This window comes from Electrophorus electricus, chromosome 16, assembly GCF_013358815.1.
Source record: "Electrophorus electricus isolate fEleEle1 chromosome 16, fEleEle1.pri, whole genome shotgun sequence".
Lineage (NCBI taxonomy): Eukaryota > Metazoa > Chordata > Actinopteri > Gymnotiformes > Gymnotidae > Electrophorus > Electrophorus electricus.
This window is the reverse complement of record NC_049550.1, coordinates 7,160,622-7,181,608: the sequence shown is the minus strand read 5'-3', so window position 1 is coordinate 7,181,608 and position 20,987 is coordinate 7,160,622. Positions and strand designations below refer to the sequence as shown.

The 20,987-nt window shown below is 36.9% G+C and overlaps 2 protein-coding genes across 3 annotated transcripts; one reads left to right on the top strand and one right to left on the bottom strand.

Annotated features, from left to right (window-relative positions):
• The first annotated feature begins 58 nt into the window (after positions 1-58).
• On the top strand, positions 59-9,730 carry LOC113574598 (centromere protein Q). 2 transcript variants are annotated; one of them, XM_027005620.2, is made up of 9 exons: positions 59-90; positions 5,076-5,185; positions 5,369-5,420; positions 5,726-5,819; positions 5,912-5,980; positions 6,098-6,227; positions 6,481-6,600; positions 7,974-8,051; positions 9,250-9,730. In XM_027005620.2, exons 2-9 carry the CDS (start codon positions 5,096-5,098, stop codon positions 9,409-9,411), a joined length of 795 nt encoding a protein of 264 aa, XP_026861421.2. In that variant the 5' UTR covers positions 59-90; positions 5,076-5,095; the 3' UTR covers positions 9,412-9,730. The 2 variants fall into 2 exon arrangements, with proteins under 2 accessions (XP_026861421.2, XP_026861422.2); XM_027005621.2 differs by lacking the exons at positions 59-90; positions 7,974-8,051 and having other exon boundaries at positions 4,748-5,185.
• Positions 9,731-9,828: 98 nt separating this feature from the next.
• On the bottom strand, positions 9,829-13,581 carry LOC113574597 (C3a anaphylatoxin chemotactic receptor). Its single transcript, XM_027005619.2, has 2 exons — positions 13,506-13,581; positions 9,829-11,908 (listed from the first exon to the last, which is right to left on the bottom strand). Exons 1-2 carry the CDS (start codon positions 13,538-13,540, stop codon positions 10,864-10,866), a joined length of 1,080 nt encoding a protein of 359 aa, XP_026861420.2. The 5' UTR covers positions 13,541-13,581; the 3' UTR covers positions 9,829-10,863.
• Positions 13,582-20,987: the final 7,406 nt, after the last annotated feature.

The following is a 20,987-nucleotide window of genomic DNA, read 5'->3' as shown; positions in this document are numbered from 1 at the left end:
TTCTCAGAATGATGCGAGAGGAAGTCTGCTGGCACATTCTGGTCCCTCTGGGTGACACTTCAGTCAGAACTTGAAAGACTGCAAGGACAGGTACCAGTGGATGATCCTCTCATTACTGTCTTTCATCTTTTGTATCCACTGTAGCACTCTGTAGTGAATCTCGAACATGAACCCGACCCCCATCAAGTATTTTAATGCCCACATTTTAATGCCCACTTTGCTTTCACTCTAGCACCTCCATTTTCATGGTGGAATAGTTCAAGTCCCTTGGGAACAACTTCCTGCTCTATCACCACAATTTTAGAAACGCGGAAATGCATTGAAATTATCTATGGAAATACATTGAAATTTATGAAATTATCTATATTTTGTTAAAATGAAAATAAAATGTTGACTTATTAGTAATAATTTAAAACAAATATTTTAGTTCTCCTCTTTGGAGCAGCAGTCACAAGAACACTCCTCACATCGAACAGATTACTGTACTTGATCTTTGAAGCAGGTATGATGCCTCTCCAGATGGTAAGTTGCCTTCTTACAAAGGAGAGAGAGTCGTCCATTTACCTCAAGTGCAGGAGATCACAAAGAATTGTTAATTTATATAAAAAATAAACTAAGGTTTTTGGTTTGGAGAGCCTATATTAAGTGTTCATGAATCCTGGCAGAAGTGGTCTTTCATCAGTAACTCAGTGATAAATGTTCATGTCCTGGAGATTGGTGTGGCATGTGTCATATCTACCCATGACAGTTACTCCTAGCTGGCAGAATTCCCAGAGTCCCCAGAGTTCTGACTAATTCACACACATTAAGCCTGCTAGCCCTGTGAAGAATATTTAAACCCCTTGCAACTGCCTTTGTGTGAAGTCTTGTAAGTCATGGTTCTGCAATTCTGAGCATTTGTTTTTTCTTAACAGGTTATAACTTCTGTTTCTCTCATTTCTGTCTCTTATCAGATTTTGGATTTGGTTGGTTGGTTTCCATGGTCTCTTGCCTGTTTACTCTGTTTACTCATAGATGGGTAGATGAGGAAGTACCATTCAAGAATTTAGTGAAGAGATTGATAAAAATTGTTTATTTTATACAGCTTTAAAATTTGCACATATATAATCAAACAGACATTTGACAGGAATTTGATACTCCATTATTCAAAATTCATACAGTAAAAACACTAGAATGTCATTATAATAAGTTCATGAGAAAGTATCTTTCAAGAATATAGTGGCATGATTTGAAAAAAAATTGATTTGTTTTATACAGCTTCAAAATTTGCATATATGGTACTGATTAGCCTGGAACTTGCTCCATATTCCAAATGTGTTGTGTTGTACCATTATTCCAAAATGAAATAGTAAAAATGACTGAAAGTTATACCATGGGTGCATGAGACAGTGTATTTCAAGAATATAGGGGAGTGATTTGATGACAATTTGACTTGTTTATTTATTAGAGCTTCAAACTGTAACGTGAGAGGCTAGGCAGGATGCAGAAACGAACCGTGTAGAACACTGACAATTATTTACACACGAGGACAACAAAGCACACAGCCACAACATATGGTAAAACACTGACAAACATCACCGAATAAAAAAAGACCTTATATACATTTATATACATGCACAATAACGAAATAAAACGAGGAACAGGTGTGATACACGGGAAGGGCGTGGCCTTGCGCGCGCACACACACGTACACGATATATGACACCAAAAAGACATTTATTGGGATTTTTCTACCCCATTACTCCAAATTCCTACAGTAAAATTGACCGCAAATCGTACCGTGGGTACAAGAGTAAGTGTACTTCCAGGATCTACTTAAGTGATCTTATAACAATTTGATTTGTGAATTTTATAGAGCTTCAAATATTACATACATGGAACTGAATAGACATTAGATACAGGATTTTGCCATCCTATTATTCCAAATTTCTACAGTAAAAATGACTGAAAGTCTTAGATGGGTAGATGAGAAAGTACCATTCACGAATTTGCTGAAGAAATCTAGTGAAATGTGAAATTAGTGAAATGATTAGCCATTTGCACAATATTGCTACGATATTTCTCAACCTTCTCATGGTAAAAACATAAGGAAATCTTCTGAAAAGATGATAAGATTCTTTTTTTAAGAAACTGATCTTTGTAAATATAGTGGATTGAACTGAAAAGAAATAGATTTTAACTGCGAAGCGTTGAATTTCCAACCAATCTGATACTTTTCTACATATGTTTTAACACAATTACTTTCGATGTATTAGACCTTAATAAGATATGTTTAATTAAGCTGAAGAACACACATCTTTCAGATTATCATTGTCTGCACTAAAACTGCGATTAACTTCCCCCCACATCGTGCAGATGGCGTGACCGCGGTGATAGCTGCAGGTAGAACAAGGATCTCTCATTCGCCCAGTTTTGAAAATGGTCACAGTATTGATAACAACGGAGAATAGCGAAAACAATTAGTACTTTCCCGGTCTGCCCCGCCTCAACGTAAACTTAGCAGCAGAGCAAAGAAATGCTTCAGTGCAGTTCAAACAAATAAAGCACAAAATAAAGGGGAGAACCTAAAGGATTGTTTGCTGCTTGGGTGCTGGAGCGGTTTGGTCAAATTTAACCACTTAACTGTGAGAAAATACATTTTGTGAAAATTTCCAAATTTTGAAACTGAGAGAAGTAGTTCTACTACTTCTACTATTAGAAGTAGATGTTTCTAAAGTCCCAATGTAGGTGAGTTATTTTCTTTGATTGCATTTAATTAGTACAATATACTACATTATGGTCTACACTCTATAATTGTCCACTTATAAAAATGCACCTATAAAATAGGTTAGCCTAATAAAGTGGTGCATTTACGTGCAAAGCAAATGTTTAAAGTGATTTGGGGTGAAGCACCTTGTTTAATGCCAAAAATATGCCAAAAGCACAAGAAAAAGTTTTGACTAACTTTTGGTTGCCGTTTTATCTAGCTGAGCTGCACCTCATAATTGTGAGGATTTTTGTGTGTTTTTGTTTGCCTGGATTTAAAGCGTTTGCCTGAAGATAGACACCCGACTTATACTGAGTTTCTTGACTACTGAAACCCATGCAGTACATTTACCTCCAGAGTAGTATAGTGAGAGAAAAATGATTAATCTTATATTTATATATCAATATTTTAATGCTGAAAACTGACGGAAGAAGTGAGAGGCAGGGTCGCAACAAAGTGCTTTTTTTTATTATCCATTGGTATATAGCAATGGAAACACTAAACAAAACTGTTTATGAATGAGCGCAGATATCAGACGAGACTGACGTCTAAGGTCCGCTAATGTGCAGCCCTGTCTCTTGGGATCTGTGGGTTTAATTAAGCAGATCATGATTAACGAACAGATAAGTTCAATCAGTACTCCGGCGATTGTGAGCGGGACAGGGGTGTGATCCCTAGCAGGAGTGGGCGTGTCCCTCCTGCTAGCCGGCACCAACCGTGATCAACTTATTCTGCCAGCTTTTACTAAAACTCAAATTTAGAAGCTTATTACTTCACTGATCACAACAGGCTAGTGACTTTTTTAACCTCTTAGCACCAGTTAAATCCAATTATCTAACAGTTAAATATTGACAGCCATATATTTGACAAGAGCTAAAACGTATATGTTTTTTGCAATGTTTCAAGTTGTTTGTATTTTGAAGTTAATTGTACATTGACTGACTGTAGTCTTGTGGGAGAAAGCATATGTCCTAGTTATGTTATGGTTATTTTATAGTGGTGTTATGTTGTCATTGTTTTATAGTTTTGTTATAATTGTTATAGTTATGGCAGCATGAGTCACTTTTGGATAAAATAGTAAGTGTTTTAGTGGTATTTTGTACCAAAAGTCAGCTGATGTGCTATGGTGCGGGTTTCAAGAGCACAGTGTGTGAAGAGTTTTGAAGAAGTGGACATGGTCTTGCGACAAGTGTGAAAACGAACTGTGACATGCAGCTTCAATTACTGGTGCTTATGTTAACTAGCTAGATTCTTTTCTGACAACACTAAGTTAGCCTTATAATGGATATGTAAGACTGTAGTCTAACTGTACAAGCAATGATAAAAAAGCTTTTTTATACTTCAGAGTCCCAAAATAATTTTTTCATTAGAAGTTCCAAGAACAGTAACAACTATACAGGCCTCATTTACAGTGTGGGAAGAAAGAAAAGGAAGACGGACATGAGGCTTGTGGAGGTGGAGGAAGGGCTCACATTGATATGGTTTCCAGAAATAATGGATCAAACCTTTCTAATAACAAATTACGCTTTTTGCAAATAGGTTATATATTCAAGACAAGGTTCAATTGTAGCTTCAGAATATAAAATGGAATCCTTAAATGAGTGATCAGGTGATTGGATTATTAGATGAGCCAGATCTCTCTGAAACAAATTATAGACAAAATGCAATCAAAAAACACTACATAAAAGTTTCCTAATTTTGTAAAGCAAACATTAACTATTGTAAAATATTTACTAAGTAAGGACTTGACTGGCTAAATTGTGTGATGAACTTTGTCAATTATAGTCCATTTCTGTAGCGTTGCTATCAATACAATACTTAAAAAGCAACAACTAGGCCTTTCTCCAATTTGTTATTAATAAGAAGCTCTATGGATCTTTCAGTCCCCAAATGATCCACTCAGAGAACATTTTCATGTTGTGCAAGTCGCATCTGCGCCGTACAGCAGCCTACTGAAGGCGTTCACCACTACGCGCACGCGCGTTTTCGTTTACATTTTGAAGTATTTAGCGCGAGTCTTGTGAGTCGTTAGCTACCAACCAAACAAGCAATAAAACATTTCGTTTCAAATAATTAAAGTTTCTTTTCAGTTAGTCGCATTAACGCGTCAATGCCTAATTTGGTGTTTAGGTTTTTGATGAATGACACGAGAAGAAATTCACTTAGCTAATTAGCTAACCTACCTAACTTGGGTTAGCATAGCTAGCTACCACGGTTTTTAGCTAGTTAGAGTTAGTTAACCGCTATCTTAGATTAGCTATCGGTGTTTGTACTCCGCTGTTATTGTCTACATTGCTTCGGTTTGCATTTCTGCTTAATTTCCTACCAGCAGAGTAAATAACAGCTCTAATGAAACCTGCTCGAGGTTCCTCAAGATCCTCAACTCGGGGTCCTAAAGCGAAAGTTCGAGGGGAAAGGAGGTTACCGCAAACCGGCAAAGTAAGACTGAGGAGAGCGCTAACTAGCTAGCTAACCTAGCTATAGCTCAGCTTTCGTCCTGACCTGTATGTTATTCAAGACCTTTTTATGTGATAATTATTTTGTGATATTATATATTGTATATGTGACTACAATGTGTTCTAATCGCGTAAGATTAAAGGCTCATGAACGTTTGTGTTTCAGAAACCTTTGCCAAGTGGTCGGAAGACTCAAGATAAGTCTAGGAAGAATAACTGTGAGTCTGGAGAACCCAACAAAGCCGTCCATGGTTGCTAAGTAATAAATAAATAAATAAATAAATATAATATGAGAGTCATATTTGGGTATCACAACTTTATATCAGTAATGATTTGGGGTGGGGGAGGTTCGGGCTAGCTATCTGGGAAATTCACAAATCTTTTTTATAAAATGTATTTTTTGAGGAAGAACCCATAATTTGGGACCACTGCTACAGAACACATGCTAGTCATAGAAATATAACTAAATATGATTTGTTATAATTTAGCTCTCATGCTTCATTGCACCTACCTTATTTTCCAGTGCCTGCTGAGGTTCAGAAGGGACGGGAGAAATGGAAGCCACTGGAGAAGTCCTCCATTGTAGCTCTTGACACCATGCTAAGCATGTCAATTCTGTGAGGATTGTTAATTTAACAGTTAACATCAATAAAAAATTAAATGACACTTTGGTTAAACTTGACACTTTTAATGTTTCTTTATGCATCAGGACTGCTCTCACACTGAGAAGAAAAGAGAAAGAGGAATCACAGAAACACCTTAACTTACTGAAAGAACAGTAAAGGACATTTCTTAAATTCCTTCTCAGTGTAATAACCAAAGCAGCTATTAGTCTGCTTTTACCTCATGAAGTAAATGAGCTTGCTTTTTAACAGCAGTATGTTTCCTTCATCAGGTTCCTAGCAAAATGTTCCCAACTTCCTGTGCCTGTAAAGAAATGTGGAAACATGGTTCAAATGTCCCGGCAGTTCCAGGCAGAGAGCCAGAAGCTTAAGCAAGGAAAATCAGAAATTGAGGCGTTTGAGGTAACGGGCAGTAATCTGACGCATCTGATATTACAAATATTTGAAAGTACCTTCAATTCATCTGTCTATGATTTGTTAGAGCTGTTTGTCTGTGAAAATGTAGGTGTTGCTACTATATACATGCTTATTGGCTCTTTTGCTGATTGCATTACTAATTATTATTTGACACTATTGCCATGCAATGGTAGAGTTGAGTGTATTCTTGTGCTGCATTTCCCCCCATGTCTGAAGATGTGCACTCTTTTGTTTTTAGGGGAGCATCGGTGTAGTGGTAGGCAGACTAGAACAGCTGCAGCAAGAGATGGACATTCTAGAGGGGAAGTGCAGAGTAATGAGGGCCAGAATGGCGGAAGAGGAGGAACGTGCACAGGAGGTACGCATGCATCGCCAGCCCCTAGGTTACAGTACACTAGCGCTTCTAATGCTCCCACTAATTGAACAGGGATGTTTAACTATGCTTGACACTACTGCCCATCTTTTTTTCAAACATGTATGTTATCTCCACGATTTAGAAATTTTCGATCTTTTCAACAATTTTATAAGTAGTTTGGGCATGGCAGGGAATATAAGTTACAGTGGAGTTGTAGTCATGATAAAGTACATATGTCAAATACTGCTGGTTAGGTTGAACAAATATTTTTTTCATTGCACACAAGTCATGTGGCATACCACAGATTGAAAAACACTTCCTTAGGTTTTTAGTTTTTGGGACATCCCCTTACATGTTTTCCTGTGTTTAACATGCCCTTGCCTTGGGTTAACGATTTCTTTTAAACATGCAAGCTTTTTATTTAAAAATCAAATTCTATGCATTTAAACTGGTTAAAACTGACACATTTAAAATGGAAGCAAGACTTCCAGTGCTACTATGTGGTTAGTGGTAGAGATACCGGCAAAATAATTTATCATAGCACATGCTGACTGCATTTATATGACCTCCACTGACTGTACTTATGTGAACACACATACCTGACTAAGCTCTCTTTATTTTTTCCATCTAAAAAATGCATTATGTTGATTCCCTGGGCATTTAATTAGGCAAAGCTTAGGTTTACTAAGATTTTAGTTGGACTACTGATGATCAGACCTCACTGTTTACATGATTACAGCTTAGTTCAACTAACAGCCTTGAGCCTAATATAGAACCATTGTTGTGTGTGTGTGTGTGTTTGTGTGTGTGTGTGTGTGTGTGTGTGTGTGTGTGTAAATGTAAGTGTAAAGTTTTCATGGTAATATTGTCATGAAGTGGTACCATGATGTGCTTAAGGCACACAACATTTAAGTAATATTTAACTAAAAATGTGGTTGCTAATAACCTTTTAGCTCTGGAAAGAAAAAAACAGATGCCTCACATGGTGGAGCCATACAGTTACAACCCCAGGAACCCACAAATATGTGCCATACATTATGACTAAAGACTGCTTCTTTGTATTTCAGATAGTTTTTAGCATAACTACAGATGTAATAGTCTTGTATTTACCGTCCTTTAAAAAATAAGGAAACCTTGATCTTTCCTGTTAAAAGGTGATTCAGTTTTGTTCACTTTTTTTGCTGCTAGCTGGTTTTAGCCAGCTTCAGATGATATGAATAGTCTTGTCTTAATATCTTTAAAATGCATAGTAATGAACCATATGAAGTTTTGGATTTTGCACAAATGGCTCATTGCAGTGTCTAGTGATTAGTTATACTGTTTTATTTAACTTATGTCAAAGTTCTCTCTAGTTTTTACTTTCTGTTTATTGGTAGATCTTTCAGTTAGCTGAGCAGACAGTCCTGCGCCTTCCTGCTGTACCTCCTCAGCCTGATGGTGAGCTCTCAGTACAGGTACAGAACAGTAGTTTTTTTATGTATATTTTGGTCAGGCTTCCCCACTATAGCTCAGATAAAGTACCTGGCTATGGGGTGGATGGCTAATCCAACTTTTTGTTTTTCTTAAATACTGTATCCATTGGCATATGAAGAAAATGGTGTTGAGTGATAAGGAATTAGCTGTCATGTTGGTAATTTCAAGTGAATCAAAGTTGTAGGATGGTCATATGAGACTACACCATATACCAGATGAACCAGAACACTTCAGAATAAGAACAAGCCAGCTGTCAGAATAAGTCGGCTTTTGAAAACAGTATACTGAGTTGGCAAAAACTACAACAGAAAATATCTAAATAATCTGAGAGCATCGGTCTTCAGACATTTAGTTATGTTGCACATTGTAAAAATAGAAAGTTGCATTTTCACGCAAGACTCCTGTGCTTTTGGAGTGTTTAAGAGGGGGTGACGCTAAAGATGCAGAACAAGACAGAAAAAATGCAGTTTCTGCCAGCTGCACCACAACTAAAGTGTCAGACTTTATAAAGTGTTGGCCAGTTTCCTAGATAAGGATTAAGCCTGTTCCTGGATTGATTGGCAGTGAGGGCTGCTTAAATATCAGAAAGACTGAGTTATATGGGGTGGGGGGGGGGTATATTTTGGGTATTTTTGATTACATAATGGGATATTTGAATTTAAAAATGTCAAATTTAGCCAGAGCTCTTTCCAAGCTAATATCATTCTACTAGTGAAAAAGGTGAGAGTAATATAGGACTGCATAATATGGACAGAAAAACCCATATTGATAATACTGCATATTACATCTGTGAAGTACACACACACACACTTGTGACTTCAGAGCTAACAGTGTGATAATGATGTATTGAACAGCCCTGCTTTTAGACTTAATCGTGGCTAAAGAAAAGGGCTCTATGAGCAAAGTAGTAACAACTTTTGGTAGCCACCCTGCTGAATAGTGGAAATGGCTTCCTGCCACACTTTAAGGCAAACCACATCTGCCCTGCTGTATTGCCTGCATAATGCACAGCTGTGCTGCTGAATCAGTGTTCTGCCTTTTGTACGCTGCAATATCAGAGTGTTTAGTACAGCGTTAGGCTTGTGCTTAGCCAATCTTAGAAGGTGTTTGTGAAATACGCATTGTGTCACGATGGATTCTTGAAACCAGCACTCAACTAACACTTAGCTGGTTCATTAGGAGCAGATGTTGAAAATGGTCTCCAATCCCAAAGTGGTCATGAAGGTACTTCAGAGTAAAGTCACTGGGACTGTGAGAGCCTTCCTGGAGCTGGCACATAAGCACACAGATAGACTGATGACTCACCCGGCGACTACAAACACTGAAGACATTGTTCTATAAACCATTTTTTTAACCAGTAAAAATGTAATTTTATTGTTTTTCTTTTTCTTCATTTTAAGTCAATTACATTTTCTCATTTATATGAAGAGTAAACAGGTGACTGTATATACAATTAGCATTGACCTTGCAATACTAACTTGAAGAGTACAAATTTCAAGTTTTTCAAAATCACATGCATAGGTCTGCCAGTAAAGCATATCAAATCAGTATTACAATACAAAATTATATGTTCATTTTACTTCTGTTATTGTTCTACTCCATTGTAATGCAATTATTGGTATTATATGGCTTCTCTTGAAATAAATAAAATGTCATTTGATTAACTGTTCTGCTGCTGTTAACCTTGGCCCAAATGTTCTGTTTGAGGCTTTACCATTGCAGAGCAAAACACAAGGTAACATTGTTGGATTGTAATGGGCTGATCTATGTTATTTATTTTTTAAAATTAAACCTGGGCCATACTCAGCACACAGGTGCCAGGTATGTGTCATGCATTCATGTGTAATTCTTTGTTCACTGGGCTTCAAACATAATTTACCAGTCATACCTGTTTGGTTTATGGCCTTATGCAAGAAGCAGGACGCACGTTGGATATACTTTGTAAACTGTTCATTAAAGCCCTTTTAGTTGAAGTAAAACATCGACTGGAAAATACACATGCTGAGCTGAAAATGGTTTTAATTTCTTGTCCATATATGTTCAAATACTTGCATAAATTCAGCAAAAAAAATCTTGTCATAAGTTATCTACAGATGGACAGCAACTGAAAGGAAAAGCCTGAATGCTTGAACTACACTGAGGACTGGTAGACATGAGAATGCACTGCACAGCAACATAGACACCAGACCTCCTTATTACAAGGGGTCAAAAATTCAGGCAGGTCTAAATTTTTCACATCATGTCATCAGAATACAAAGAACACATGGCTTTTTACCTATTGTCTTTTTGAATCAGTCATTATTTACAATGAAGCTAGCATGGTTGATGAAAAATGTTGTGGGCCAGTCACGTTAACGTGGAGGCCTTCCATTTGTGTGTCCTCTGCAGCTGGTCTCAACGGAGGAGAATTGATTAACATGAAATTCGAAGTGTAATCAAACTAATTTGTTTGTGAATCACAACTTCACCAATGAAGTGCTCAGAAGCTACAAGCAAAAGAATGAGGGCTTTTCTGGTGCTTCAATCCAACTTCCACTGTGGCCAGTCCATCTATGTCCCTGCATGTGGGTCATAATACAGTACATAATTGGATCATCAATCAGGTTTTTTGCTTTGCTTTATTCCTGTTAGTTCAGATCTGAACATGCAGTTATGTACTGCACACTCATAATTAACTATTCCAGGAAATTCATATAGCACTTCTGTAAGTTGCTCTGGACAAACACATTTGCTAAATGATAAAAATGTAGTGTCTTTGAGATCAGTGATTGGTATTTCATGGTCTGTGCTTTCCTAGAACTGCGAGTCTTTTCGTCGCAGGGACTTCCTGCGTAGCGACTCTGACATATCCTCATTAAAGACTCGCTCAATAGTGGAGAGCAGCGAGGCACGGACAGTATGTCGCAGTCCCCGAGCAGCAAATACGTACAAGATTGGATTTAGTGCGCTCTTAATGTACACCAGGTACAATGCCACATATGTACCCTTCATTGCCCTGTACATAAGGTCTAGCCAACCTTTTGCCTCGAACAGTGCCTTCAGAAAACGGCAGGTGAAATACGGTACCCAACAGGTCAGGAAAATGAGCATGGTGAGGAAAAGAACCTGGTATAGGCGAGTCATCTTCTGTGAGGTGTAATTGGATCCAGTTGGGGAGGTGGGGGAGGTGGGGGAGGTGGGGGGTGTGGTGACTACTGTCGGCCTCTTCTCGGCACGCCTCGCAGCAAGGATTACCGCTAGGTTGCAGGACAGGAAAAGCACCAGTGGGAGCAGGAAACCCCCCACCGTCTCCATGACAATCAACGTATGTCCATCTTTGTTTTCTATGCACTGCGTACGGTTGTTGAATTCCTTGATCCCAGACGACTGGATGTAGGGCACAGACAGGGCAGAGGCGATGATCCACAGCAGAGTGCAGACTACTGGCACAACCCATCGGGGACGCCGCAGTCTGGCCCAGACAGGCCGTAGCAGGCACAAACAGCGCTCCACTGCCACGGCGCTCAGCAGAAATGCTCCGGCGTACAATCCAAGGCAGCGCAGTACCATGACCAGCTGGCACACAGGCTCTCCAAAGGGCCAGCTGTTGTGATTTGCTAGATAGCCTAACATTAATGGTGTACGCAGCAGCAGTACAAGATCAGACACTGCTAGATTCACTACATATACCCTGAAGCTTCCTGCGCCTTGCGTTTCACAACCCACAGATCCCCGCAGCTTCCTTCGCCGTAATCCCAACACCCAAACCACTAGGCCATTCATGGTCACGCCCACCACGAAGATCACCACTGTAACCACCATCTGCACAACTCTGGATGCTTCATCTGCCATGGTATCACTGTGGAGATTCAAATAAACAAGATCACAGATCAATGTTCAGGGGTTGGAAGTAGTAAATGCTTTTTTATATCAGGAACAACTGGCAAAAGTTCCTTTTCTGGAATAACAATATGTAACAAGGTGAATCATCTTTGCTTATTGTGTCCCCCTAAGTTGCTGTGGGTTTGTAATTGTGGCAGAATTGGTAATTAAAAGCTGCTTGAAAGCAGCATTCTGAAGTTGGAAGAGAGGACACTCTTGCACTGTAAAGGCTCGTGTACCTCAAAAGGATCAACAGAACAGAAAATTTAAACCGCCATCAAAACATTTAAAAATGATTTTATTTTAGATTTCCTCAATGTAAGTGCTAAGGTTTTTCTTTCTTTTTTTTTTCTTGCTGGAACAAGATTTTTTTAAGATTAAATTGATGCAAGATTGACTGAAATGGATTTTGAAAAGAAATGGAAATAAACAGCCACATTATAAAGCAATGTGTCTTTTTCATGCACTTACCTTAAACTTAATGTTTGACAAAAGAGAAAAAAAGGTTTCCCATATCACAAATGTTAAAAAGATAATTTGATAGTATATTTTTGTAAATATTAGAAGATGATGTATCTCACATGAACATCTTTGCATCTTGCAAAGGCAAGGTGACTGCAGTGTGACAAAGGTGTGATACTGAAAACACCTTTCTGGCGTTACATGAATATGTGACCCCTTAATTGTTCAATTGGATTAAATTTACACCTAATTGGTCGGACAACCATGCCTTCTCAAGGATGCCCATGGACGATTTTCAAATAGGTTTCCATAATGAGATTTTGGAAAGAATGATTGCTATTATCATAGGGAATGTCAGGTATTTAAAAAACTTGCAAATTTCCCTTACTTTTATATTGAATTTCCTGAACTTCTTGAATTTCCTGTATTTGATTTTATGCTGGTAGGTTATGTGTAACTTGTAACTCAGTTCCACTTTATATTGATGGTCGCCTATAGATTATCTACAGATGTACAAACCTAACAAACTGGCAGTTGATGTGATTCGCAACAGGTGAGTCTTAGATTTAGAATTAGGTTTAAGTTAAAGTTTAGGCTGGGGTCATGTTTAGGCTTAGATTTAATATAATCTATTGTATTTCCTATTGGATTTCAGTTGCATTTAATTTATATTCTGGTGAATGTTAAACTAATTTACAAAGCATCTACAGAGGACCATAAAAAAGTGCTACCTGTATACTACTATTACCACCACCTTAATAGGGCAAAAGGTTTTTCTATTTCTTTGCTATTAATTCCCACTAGCCATTCTTTGTACATTTCTTTACTAGAACAAGAGAACAATTTGGGTACACAACTTCAATAATTCAGGGCTTACAGCTGAGGTGTCACTTCAAAGGAATGTTATCTTCTGTTCCTTCAGGCTGGGGCAGAACTGACCTACCATTCAGAGCCTGTTGACACCTATCTAAGACGCAGGCAAGGTATGGGAACACACCTTAACGCGCTTGACTTTGCTCTCAATAGCTATGAGCACTCCTAGCAAAAATGTTTAGTTCTTGACATCTGATTTGTCAAGCATGACATTTCTAACAATCTTGGATAAGGCTTACCTGTTGCGAAGGATGTCTTCGCGTGGTGCTGACATGCGCTTAAGGTAGGGAAGACTGTTCCAGTCTGTGCTCTGTATGCGTGTGCAAAGAGTAGGTTTGGTGGTTTTTTGTTTTTTTTAAATGTGTGATGAATGGGGGCGTGTTTAAGAAAGTGTGTGTGTGTGTGTGTGTGTGTGTGTTCACATTCCTTCCTCTTAAAGTATTGCACCATGCTGATTGCAACATGAAAAAGTGCTTGGTATGAAACATGCTATATGTTCTATGCAGTGTCACCGATTTCTCAGTATGTGGTAGAGCTTTTGTGTTTCTAGTAAAAGGAATTTGAGAGCATTTTGTTTGCCTAAAAGACCAGGGCTCAGACCTTAACCTGATGTGCTCTGTTACCAGGTTCTTATATGCTGTGCAACTAAGGTTGTACTCTTGGCTTGCTAGTAACACAAAACTACTGAGGTGACAACTACTTCAAAGAAGACAACATATTAGTCATTTCTGGTGATTGCCTTGATTAAAAATAGTCAAACATGCAATATATGTTTGTGGTTTAGTGTAAGACTGAAAATGAGTCTTGCACAAGGAGGATTAATTGGAATGAGAATGCCTTGCAGTGAGAATGGGGTCAGTTGCTAGCAGGACCTCTGCTGAAGGAACAGATGTTGTGCCAAAATGGAAAAGCATGCAACAGTACTACTAAGTAGTCGTTTTACAATGATATGGGAAAATTTAGCAGGGACATGTGTAGTTCTTGGACAGCTAGACTCTGTCGTGTAGTTAAATCTTATAGAATATGGCATTATGCTTGTGCATGTTGTGAAATGAAAGTTTACCCAAGTTTTGTGCTTCTTGTTTCCTTGTGTGAATGTATTGTATCAATACAGCCACAGTTCCGTATTTTAAAGATGCTTTGGTAGCTCTGAAATCTCAACACTGTTCAATATTTTCTGTACATGCATTTTCTGCCACTGAAAATCAAGCAAGATAAAACTACTCAGTGACATGAGTGTTATTTATTTATATATTTGGCAGGTCATTCATTAACATTAAGACAGGAAGTTGGTCAGGAAATAATACAGGATATAGCAATTAGTTACAGACCTGATATGGTATACTGGCAAACTGAATTTGATTTCATTTTTATTTTATAGTCCCGGCCCTAACCTTAACTTCAAGTCAAAACCCAAACCTAATTCTGCTGAGAATCACATTTCATCTGTAGTGCATCTGTAGATAATCTATGGGGACCATCAAAATAAAGTGTAACCCTGAATTCAAACACTGTGACATCCTGTGTGGATTGGCTTTCAGTTATCTCCGTCACATCACCTATGTCTCTCAAGCACAAATCTCACATCACTCCTGTGTAGACAAGCACAGATCTGTGTTTAGTTAAAGGTTACACATCCCCTCTTCTGATTCACTTCCTCCAGCCATACTTTTAGTTTTTCCTCTTCCGTCATGTGCTTGGTGTTTGTTGGGTTATACTGCGTATTGTTTGTTTAATTAAACACAGATCTGTGCTTGTCTACACAGGAGTGATGTGAGCTCTTTCACGCAGATAAGAGAAAGCAAAAATTATACAGGATGTCAGTGCTTCAGTAATGAGGTTGTGTACTTGGCATAGTGGCACAAAAATAAACTTCCTGTAACATAATTGTCTATTTAAAGTGTAATCATCTACTGGCACTTTGACAACCAGAGGTCCTTCACCAGCTGTGCAAGCAAAGTGTAAAAATATAGTATTTTTTAATAAGCAACAGGTATACCACAAATAGAAAAAAACGCTCTCTTGTTGGTCTCTTTTCCTAGAGCATTAAACTGTACCTAAACCTAATTTCCTAAAAAGGAAATATTTGTTTTACATATTTACAAACCATTTCAAATAAATTTTTCCTTGGAAGAATCTTTAGGAAATGTGTCTTCTGAGTAGTCAACTGATTTTATTCCCTCTTCTTTAAATAGTTATTTAAATAGTAAAAGGCTTTCTACAAATGCTTCTATTTGGTGTCACAGAAAGAAATCTGAGCCATTTTGATTTGGTCTCATTTTGTGGAATAAAATGTAAAGTGTAACCTTTTTCCCGCTTGTATCCAAAAACTGAGCATTTGTGTGCACGTGCCAGTAGATTGATGCGGAATGAGTAAAAGGGTTAGTGGACTTCACAACTTATGAATATGCAGTATAAGGTAGTTCATGATTCACTATAGTCAATTAATGTTATCTATGACATCAAGGATAACACCAAATAAGGTGTGATTCCTAACGATAGTTAGGGGGCAGTATACAAATAATAATAATAAAATGTAGAGGTTATTTTATGCACTCTACAGTGCCCAAGAAATGTTGAAGTGAAGCAGAAGTATGAAGATCATCACATACTTCCTGCTAATACAACATTTTGAGTAAGGGCCTTTAAGTCATACGTGCAGGCACTGCTTTGTTGAAACAGACAAGTGGGTGTGTGAGTTTGCCCTCAGGGTTTGGATTTTGGACTGCTTTGACTTCATTTATGTTTCATCTTGGCCAAATCCTACAAAACTAAAGTATTTTACAACAATTTTGCAGATGATCCTGAGATCTATTTACAGCAAATAACTATGGTCCCTTTGGCTCATTATATCAGTGCCATGAACATATTACAAACTGGATGTGCCAAACCTGCAAAGCACAAAACACAAAAATGAGAATAAAGGAAGGAAGGAATACAAGAATACCACAAACTAAAAGAGGAATTAAAGAGAAAATAGAAGCTTAAATTCTAGTGATGACAGGAACATTAAGACTGTGACCCCTTAACTGGAAAATTGAGTTGCAGGTCACTAGGTAAACAGTTTACTCTATAGCTGAACCTATAAGTTATCAGTGAATTCCAATGGCACAAATACCCAAGAAGTTAACTGACTAATGATATAATTTTTAATTTCTTGCACAATTTACCATGTTTTAAAATGGTCAGGGGACATCTAGATCTTTTGTGTATATATGTATGTATATACACAAGAATATACATCAATGTACACTGTGCTTGCATAAACTGAATTTATAAGTGCATTTACTGTATAAATATATATACAGTACAACAGTACACTGCAAATATGCACAACCATATAAATCCAAAGACAAGTCCATAACTGCAGTAAAAGATGTAGAGAAGCAAGACATTTTGGACAGAGGTCCTTTATCAGGTAAACAAGCAAAGTGCTTCTCTCTCTCTCTCTCTCTCTCTCTCTATATATATATATATATATATATATATATATATATATATTTATATATATATATGTATATCTATATATATGTGTATATATGTATATCTATATATATGTGTATATATATATATGTATATATGTATATCTATATATATGTGTATATGTATATCTATATATATGTGTGTATATATATATATATGTATATATATGTGTATATATATATATGTATATATATGTATATATATATATATATATATATGTGTGTGTGTGTGTGTGTGTGTATATATATATATATATATATATATATATATATATATATATATATATATAAAGCATCCAGCTAACTCATATACTTTAATCAAAACCAGGTCATTCATGAAAAAGGACAACAGGGGGTTGAGTCATATAGTGGATGTTTTTCAGATAATTTTTACTATATAAACAAAATATGTTTATATTATTATTCCATTAATTTTTTGTTACCCCTTCTCTGAAGGGTTAGAAGGTCCTGACTGCACACCACTGCTTGGTAGTCTTTGGTCTGCTCTGATTGAATAAGAGCATAGAAAAAGCCTGTTTAGATTCTTACTGGGGACCACATTGGTTTTCTCCCCATCCTCTTCATACTGTATGAGATTAAGTCTCTTGGGCTGCCCGGCACAGAGAAGAGACACTAAGGCGAAATAAATGTATATTTTTCTTCCTGTCTAAAGGATTGTTTCCACGGAGCTTCTTTTTCATTTGTACTTTTGTTCAAAAACTCATTTGCATCTCTATAAAATAGGAGCTTGCAATTTTGATATTTATTGAAGTGCATTGATCCTCCTCAACTCACTTTTTATAAGGATTTCACCATATACATATTTATACCATTTTCATGCTTCAATTCATCCTGCAATGTTAATAGTCAGTAGTGATGACAAATTAGATTGCTATGTGTGTGTGAGTTGGCAAAGTTTCAGTATGAGCATATGTGACATTTTTGGATTCAACTTTCATTTTGCCAGGGAGGAATTGGCTTTGTTTGAGTGTTTAGTTTTGTGTTTACCCTTTTGGCTTATCATTTATTTCTCTTCAGTCCATGTTATTTCACCTTCATCCTTTTGCAGTGACATTGAGAGCATGTGGATTAAATGTGCAAAGAGTAATTGTTAACAAAACACTTTGAATAAACAAAACTATGGGCAAACTAGATTTTTCCTGTTACTTCATATGACAAATCCATTAAGGATCTGATTAGGACAGTATTAGCAAAGCAGAATTAGTGCAATACTAAAATATATTTTAGCAAATTCATGAAAGGGTAAATGCATTAGAAGTATAATTGCAGATTACTTTGACAAACACTGGCAGACCACCAGTCACAACCATTTCCAGAATGGGTGGGTCCTGAAGAGTCCTCTCTCCACACCACGCCAAGTTCAACTGGCACAAGGAAAAGAAAAAAAAGAAACAGGTGCAGTCACTAGTTGAGGGGCACACCCTCTGTCAAAGGAAATGCTAATAAGAAAAGTTCCATCACCTAACCCACAGACAAGAGGTGAGTCATTAGCCCTCTTAGGTGTATGACCAAAAAAAGAGAAAGAAACCAAACACCTCACAGCACCAAACCAAACCCATGACCAGACCGCTTGTATCCAAAAACTGAGCATTTGTGTGCACGTGCCAGTAGATTGATGCGGAATGAGTAAAAGGGTTAGTGGACTTCACAACTTATGAATATGCAGTATAAGGTAGTTCATGATTCACTATAGTCAATTAATGTTATCTATGACATCAAGGATAACACCAAATAAGGTGTGATTCCTAACGATAGTTAGGGGGCAGTATACAAATAATAATAATAAAATGTAGAGGTTATTTTATGCACTCTACAGTGCCCAAGAAATGTTGAAGTGAAGCAGAAGTATGAAGATCATCACATACTTCCTGCTAATACAACATTTTGAGTAAGGGCCTTTAAGTCATACGTGCAGGCACTGCTTTGTTGAAACAGACAAGTGGGTGTGTGAGTTTGCCCTCAGGGTTTGGATTTTGGACTGCTTTGACTTCATTTATGTTTCATCTTGGCCAAATCCTACAAAACTAAAGTATTTTACAACAATTTTGCAGATGATCCTGAGATCTATTTACAGCAAATAACTATGGTCCCTTTGGCTCACTATATCAGTGCCATGAACATATTACAAACTGGATGTGCCAAACCTGCAAAGCACAAAACACAAAAATGAGAATAAAGGAAGGAAGGAATACAAGAATACCACAAACTAAAAGAGGAATTAAAGAGAAAATAGAAGCTTAAATTCTAGTGATGACAGGAACATTAAGACTGTGACCCCTTAACTGGAAAATTGAGTTGCAGGTCACTAGGTAAACAGTTTACTCTATAGCTGAACCTATAAGTTATCAGTGAATTCCAATGGCACAAATACCCAAGAAGTTAACTGACTAATGATATAATTTTTAATTTCTTGCACAATTTACCATGTTTTAAAATGGTCAGGGGACATCTAGATCTTTTGTGTATATATGTATGTATATACACAAGAATATACATCAATGTACACTGTGCTTGCATAAACTGAATTTATAAGTGCATTTACTGTATAAATATATATACAGTACAACAGTACACTGCAAATATGCACAACCATATAAATCCAAAGACAAGTCCATAACTGCAGTAAAAGATGTAGAGAAGCGAGAAATTTTGGACAGAGGTCCTTTATCAGGTAAACAAGCAAAGTGCTTCTCTCTCTCTCTCTCTCTCTCTCTCTCTCTCTCTATATATATATATATATATATATATATATATATATATATATATATGTATGTATATATATATATATGTATCTATATATATATATATATATATATATATATATATATATATATATATATATATATATATATATATATATATATATATATAAAGCATCCAGCTAACTCATATACTTTAATCAAAACCAGGTCATTCATGAAAAAGGACAACAGGGGGTTGAGTCATATAGTGGATGTTTTTCAGATAATTTTTACTATATAAACAAAATATGTTTATATTATTATTCCATTAATTTTTTGTTACCCCTTCTCTGAAGGGTTAGAAGGTCCTGACTGCACACCACTGCTTGGTAGTCTTTGGTCTGCTCTGATTGAATAAGAGCATAGAAAAAGCCTGTTTAGATTCTTACTGGGGACCACATTGGTTTTCTCCCCATCCTCTTCATACTGTATGAGATTAAGTCTCTTGGGCTGCCCGGCACAGAGATGAGACACTAAGGCGAAATAAATGTATATTTTTCTTCCTGTCTAAAGGATTGTTTCCACGGAGCTTCTTTTTCATTTGTACTTTTGTTCAAAAACTCATTTGCATCTCTATAAAATAGGAGCTTGCAATTTTGATATTTATTGAAGTGCATTGATCCTCCTCAACTCACTTTTTATATGGATTTCACCATATACATATTTATACCATTTTCATGCTTCAATTCATCCTGCAATGTTAATAGTCAGTAGTGATGACAAATTAGATTGCTATGTGTGTGTGAGTTGGCAAAGTTTCAGTATGAGCATATGTGACATTTTTGGATTCAACTTTCATTTTGCCAGGGAGGAATTGGCTTTGTTTGAGTGTTTAGTTTTGTGTTTACCCTTTTGGCTTATCATTTATTTCTCTTCAGTCCATGTTATTTCACCTTCATCCTTTTGCAGTGACATTGAGAGCATGTGGATTAAATGTGCAAAGAGTAATTGTTAACAAAACACTTTGAATAAACAAAACTATGGGCAAACTAGATTTTTCCTGTTACTTCATATGACAAATCCATTAAGGATCTGATTAGGACAGTATTAGCAAAGCAGAATTAGTGCAATACTAAAATATATTTTAGCAAATTCATGAAAGGGTAAATGCATTAGAAGTATAATTGTAGATTACTTTGACAAACACTGTCAGACCACCAGTCACAACCATTTCCAGAATGAAGTATTAACTAGTGTTAATTCTGTTTTGGTTTGGATACTGCTGCAACTTCGCCACTGTCAAAATATACATTTCCCTGATGTGGGAGCAGATGCTTAATAGCAAGCAGAAATAACAGTTAAGCATTGTGCTGAGTGAGTTTCCTTGTGCAAGCAGTTCTCATGTGTGAGAGAGCTTCCTCACAAGACCAAACTTTTTCCTTGCTTTCAAATTTTGACATTAGTTTTACACCATAGTATGGGCCCCATATTGCCCCTCACCCTGATGTAAGGTCTCCCTCTTCAAGGGTAAGGAAAG